The 5728-nt window shown below is 54.9% G+C and overlaps 1 protein-coding gene across 1 annotated transcript in view; it reads right to left on the bottom strand.

The window, feature by feature from the left end:
• Positions 1-4385: 4385 nt before the first annotated feature.
• Positions 4386-5728, bottom strand: part of LOC113489078 (keratin, type I cytoskeletal 14-like) — a 3624-nt gene continuing 2281 nt past the window's right edge. The window contains 3 exon segments of the mRNA XM_026864592.1: positions 4386-4603; positions 4944-4981; positions 5400-5620. Coding sequence (XP_026720393.1) covers positions 4506-4603; positions 4944-4981; positions 5400-5620 — 357 coding nt within the window. The 3' untranslated portion in view covers positions 4386-4505.

Here is a 5728-nt window from a genome sequence, read left to right as displayed (position 1 = left end):
CCCTTTTTTTTTTTTTTTTTTTTTTTGCATTCCCAACGATTTTCATCACTCCTAAAATCTGAGCCAACTTCCAGAATCGTCATTTTTGCCTTTGTTCTATTAATGCTTTTTGTCATATTCCACGAGAAACTTTTTATCTCACAAAGGGCGTCTTTATGCTTCTTCCGTTTCCAAGTAAATAGTCAGGTGTGATTCAAAGCAGGACGCTCCTTGCTCAGGGCTACATTTTAATACTGCTTTGTACTGTTAGCTCTGAAATAGAGCTGTTCAGACAGCGTTTCGACGGAGCGTGTCAGCATCCCTTTCTCTGTGTCTTTTGCCCCGGCTATAGAGTGTCGGGGCTGTCTTCAGGTTGCACACACACACACACACACACACCTGCAGGGACAGCAGCCGGGTCCTGGAGCCCTGAATGTTCATGCAGAGCCCTCTGAGGACAATGGGGTTAGAAGGAACTTGGCTGCCATCCTGGAAATGCAAGTCCAGTCTTTTATCCACGGGGAGAGGGATGTTCTGTAATGAAAAAGCAATGAAAAGGGAGTTCATGCTTCAGGGCTTGTTCAATTCTTTGCTCCAGGGACTACCCAAGGGTGGTGAATAGGAAAAGGCAATCAGCAGTGGATGTTTGTGTTCTTCTTTGTGGACAAGAGCCCGGCAAACCATTCAGAAAGGGCAGGGTATGGCTACTAGCTGACATAACTGAAAAATTATGAGATGCCCCAGGAAAAATTGTGGAATAACATAAAGTGGATGGAGGATGTAAGGAAAAAAGCTCCTGGTCTCTAAGCACCGTGAACAAGAGTTGACAGGAACAGAGCCTAGGAGCTAATGCTAACGATGGTTTCCGTGATGAACATCTCAGCCAGTCGTGACCGGGGCAGACAACTTCAGTGTGAGTTTGGGATTTACAGCTCCCATGTAAACAGGGCTTCAGGAGCGATACCTCTGATTTTACCTCTGAAGAGCAAAGAGGCTCAAAAAGTGAGTGCAGGAGGCATGGTCAAGCTCTGTTCTCCGCGCTGACCTGCATCACGGGCAGAAACCGCAGATCTGAGTGTCACTAGCTAATAATGCAGGGTGTGGAGGGGAAGATATTTCTCATGTGTGTACACAGTGAAGTGTCTGACTGTCTTCGCAGACAGGCCCCAACAACCCCTCCCCAACAGCCAAGTTCTGCCTTAGATCATTTGCCAAAGGAGGGGGGGGAAGAGTCTGGAAATCAGCAAGGGAGGCACTTTCTGAGCAGCTCTAAGGGCACAACTCCCTCCCCTCTACCTGGAGAAAGCTGGAAACGGTGCAGGAGTGGGCTGTGTCCTTGGGCTGCCAGGAGGTGGCTGCTGTGGAGAAGCCACCGGTGAAGGGAGACAAGTCTGTGCGACTCGGAGAACTGGAGAACTGGAATCTCCGCCGTGTTTGCTCTGGCTGGAGGACGGCTTCAGTCTCCCGGCGGCAGCATCTTGTGGCGTCAGCGCCAGGAGACGGGGCGCGGAGCCAGGGGCGCCCACTTGCCGCTCGCCCTCCCGGTGGCAGGGGCGCAGCAGCGTGGGGGTGGCTGGGACGGGCAGCTCCGGGGAACGGGCTTCTCCCCACTTCCATTTCTCACCTTCACCCCGGGGATGCAGACGGGCAGAACTCACGGGCCGTCCGTGCTGCGGGCAGCGGCGGCACGGAGGAAGGGGAACGTCCGTGACAAAACCAGTCCAGAGCCCCCGGGCCAGTCCAGCCCCTCAGCTCCCGACACCCGGCTCGGGGACAGAGACTGCCCCAACGTCACGAGGCGACGGAGGGTTCTTTTTTTTGTCATGAAATTGCTTTCCTTTCATCTGTTGTTTCCTATTTAACCGCTGCGTCATAAAAATACACATTGCCCAAAATATCTGTGATATTTCGGTAATGCCACAAGGCAGCAATTAAAATCATGAAGCGTTAATTAAGACTTGAAACAACATATTAAAAATTCTAATACGTTATTTACATGATCTCCCACTGAACGCAACCACAAGCGGCTGCGTGTTGTTTGTACCACACTCTCTCTTAAAGGAAAGGCTGGCTGTTAAAGCGGATTCTGCCTCTGTTCCGGGAGCACGTGCACACTACGAGCCTCTTTTTGATACGTCCGAAAATCAGAATGCCGGTTCCGTGGCGTAGCAGTAATTTCACGGCAGCACCTTGGTGTTTAAACACACAATATTGTCTTACTTCAGGAGAAGTTCCGGCTCCAGGCATACATATCAGCAGACCCGGTAGATGAAAATACCTGAACAAAACCGCTTCTCTCTTTATTTTAGCGTGTGTAAAAACTTTGCCCTGCTATCAGATTATCGGAGGAATGTTCCCTAGAATGAGATGAAAAGCCGCACCTGAACGTCTCTGTCTAAAGCGGTCTTTTTTATGTCGGATGAACTCAGTGTAGCTTGAGAAGTCAAACCTTCTCTCTGGAATAAAATACCCCTTTCTGAAACCTGCCTCAAGCTGCCGCTGCCTGTCTGCATAAGCCGCCACCTGCAGCTCTCTCCTCAACGGGTTTCTTAAGGTCAGGACTAATTATTAATGCTTAAGGCAGGAGAGAATCAACATCTGTTTTCCACACCTCCCTCGCAATTTGCAGTAGCAATGCTTCGCTAACAAAATCCCCTGTTTTAATTGCTCATTAATTAACTTCTGTTAGCAAAGTATTATTTGTTGTTTCCATAGTGACACAGGTGTGCCCAGGCTTTTCCAGGAGAAAAATTTAAAGCACGGATGAATTCCAGCGAGGCACCTCCAGCATCCCCGCGCCGGGTGTCGCAGGGCGGGGAGCTGGGAGGAGCTGCGAGAGGGGTGACGGTCCCTGCGCCACCCAGGCCGGGACGTGGGTCCCTCAGAGGTGACCTGGGGAGCCCCAGGTGCTGCCTGCGGGTGTGTCTGTCCCTTCCCTTCGCAGGCGCCCACGCCCGGGCTGCTCGACGCCTGCCCCCCGCCAGCCCCGGGCGCGGAGCGTCGCTGGGGAGAGGCCCCTCGTCCCGGCTGTGGGAGCGGGCAGGGCGCAGGCTGTGGGGCTGCGCCTGGAATTGCCTCGGTCGGGAATTGTGCCCCGTTACTCCCCCGTGGCCCATCCACGAGGCACCGTCAGCGCCGGGGAGCCCTTCTCCTGCCCGCAGCGCTCCTGGGTTGTGTGTACGTGTCCTGGGGTGGAATCTGAGCCGAGGCGAGATCCCTGTTGGGCAGCACTACGCTTCAGAACCAAAGCCCCAGGTCGGGGGATGCTGGGAGCGCTTTGAGCCGGTTTGGTGAGGGCTCGGCGCGGGGTGCAGGGGCAGCTGATGCCCCGCACGAGCTGCAGAGGACGGGGGATGCAGCCCTGGTGTGCGGCTGCAGCCCAGGACCCCGCCAGACCCTTCTAGCTCAGCTTGTGGTGCAGGTGAGGCACCACAGGGATCCTTTTTGGGGAAAAAAAAAAAAAACCAAAAACCACAACCTGAATTCTCGCTTATCTCCCCATAAAACCCAGGCAGATTTTCTGGAATGGGGTTTTAAAACTGTGTGGCCAGCTCTATTACACACGTTCAGTAGCATTTCTCTGAATCATCCCATCGATTTAGCAGTCGGATTTATGAAGTAATAAATCAGTGGAATCCAGCCAAGAATGTGTCTGAACTGGCTTTCCAGGAACAGCCGGGCCAGCTGACGGCACCGCCAGCCGCTGCCTCAGGAGCAGCCACCAACATCCAGAGAGCCAGAAGTAACTCCCGGAGGAGTTTCAATCTTTTTACTTGTCCAGACCGTGCCCCCCCCACTCCCATCGCTTGTTTTCCTCACACTTTAGCGGTGCCTTTGGAAACGAGAAATAAACCAAGCTGGGTTTGTATTTCTGGAGGGGCATCAGCCCGCGTGTCCCTGCCACATCTGCAGCTCAGTTGTGTTTTACCACACGGGTTGTGATCGGGACCACACGGCGGCTGCTGAGGCCGAGCTGGGGCAGGGAGCGTTCGCAGGGTGCTGGCGGGGTCACCTGGGCTTTGTTCGCTTTCTTGCTTGGACTCCCTGAGTGAAAAGCTTCAGCTCTGCTGTTGCTGGACATTGGAGCCGGGGAAGCAGCGCTTTGCCCCCACCCAAAAGTCTCAGCGACACATCTGAGGTGAAATAGAGACTCTCACGGGTCTCACCTCCCATCACCCACCCACTCGGTTCCCTCCAGACCTCCGCCCCCAGCAGCTGTCGGCACCGGCAGCACAGGAGGGTTGGTGTAGGGGCCCCCCCAGCCGCGTAGCGGAGATGGAGAACGTTAACTCCTCCCAGAGAGGAGCTTTGTCCCACAGCTCCCTCAGAGCAACAAGACCCTGGTTTGCATGAGCACGAAGAAAAGCTTTATTGGGTTTCTGAACGCGGCGCTTAGAGAAGGGTGAGGGAAGCGGGGGTGTGATGAGAAGAGACGACGCTTTTCGTGACCTACGTAGCCAGAGCACACAAGCCGGAACCTTCTTTTGCGCTGCTCTGCGAGGTTTGCAGCAAACCACGCAGCCCCCTCAGTGGGCAGACTGGGTGATCTGCTCACGGGAGGAAATCACCTTCCCATCCTGCACCTCCTCAAAGATGGTGCGGATTTGGCGGGTCGTTACAGGTGCTGCAGTGGAGAAAGAAGGAGCCGTTACTGACGGGGAAGGAGGGAGAAAGTGTCTTTACAGATTTTCAGGGGTAGATCTGTTATTACCGACCAGTGCTCGGACAGCCAGTATAACCACCACCTTCCTCCCCCAACATACTTTATTGTACAGCTTCAGTCTGCACAGGCAATCTCCTGAAACTTGTGGGGGTGGCATTGCAAGAGTGGTTTATGTCGACTCACATTTTGAAAATACAGTCATAAATTTAGTAAATGAGTAGAAGGAGTCCGTGCTAAGAAGGTGGCTAAGGATATGGCAGAGTCACGCGTGATCCGCGCTTCAGCCAAGACATGTTCTTACCTTCTTTCACAGACTGCGAGATGTAGTGGGAAGACATGCTACGGGAGGAGAAAAGAGACAGAGTGGTCAGAAATGGAAAGAGTGAGTAGTGTCTAAGACATAATCATGATTTAAAACCCCGCCTTTTCTTCTTGTACCAGTAGGTGATTAAAATGCCTTGAGGAAACTGCCAAGTGACAAAACTGGAAGGAGGAGACTGGTGAGGGTGAGCGTGGCAGCGCGAGCAGCAGTGGAACCCGCTCCGAGGGGGGGGCTGGATTGCGGGGATGCCGAAGCGCTGTGGCACCCACTGGGCTCTGCTGGGCTAGGACTGAGAGGGGAGACCCTGCTGCCTGCCCTGGGCCAGGCAACGGGCTCACAGCAGCCTCCAGCACAGGCAGGTGGTTAGTTTTTTATTTCCTTCACTATCACCCGTCTCCCCCTGAGCCACCCTCCCCAGGGAGCCCCTCTACGTACTGGGCGTCCTCGCCCTCCAGGAGCCGGCGGTACGTGGCGATCTCCTGCTCCAGGCGGCATTTGACGTCCAGCAGGACCCTGTACTCGTGGTTCTGGCGCTCCATGTCACAGCGCAGCTCGCCCAGCTGCTCCTCCACGCTGGTGATCAGCGCCTGCAGCTGGGCCAGCTGGGTGCCGTAGCGGGCTTCGGTGTCGGCCAAGGTGCCCTCCAGCGCCGCTTTCTGCGCACAGAGGAGAGGGTCGGGCTCAGGGGGGCGGCGGCGTGGGACTGGCAGCGCCCCTGCGTCCCCCGGCCCGCGCTGCTGCGAGCCCCCCGCCCCGCAGGGAGC

This window comes from Athene cunicularia (assembly GCF_003259725.1).
Source record: "Athene cunicularia isolate RWA chromosome 27 unlocalized genomic scaffold, athCun1 chr27_part1, whole genome shotgun sequence".
Classification (NCBI taxonomy): domain Eukaryota; kingdom Metazoa; phylum Chordata; class Aves; order Strigiformes; family Strigidae; genus Athene; species Athene cunicularia.
The sequence above is the reverse complement of the archived record's forward strand: the minus strand, read 5'-3'. Positions and strand labels throughout refer to the sequence as shown.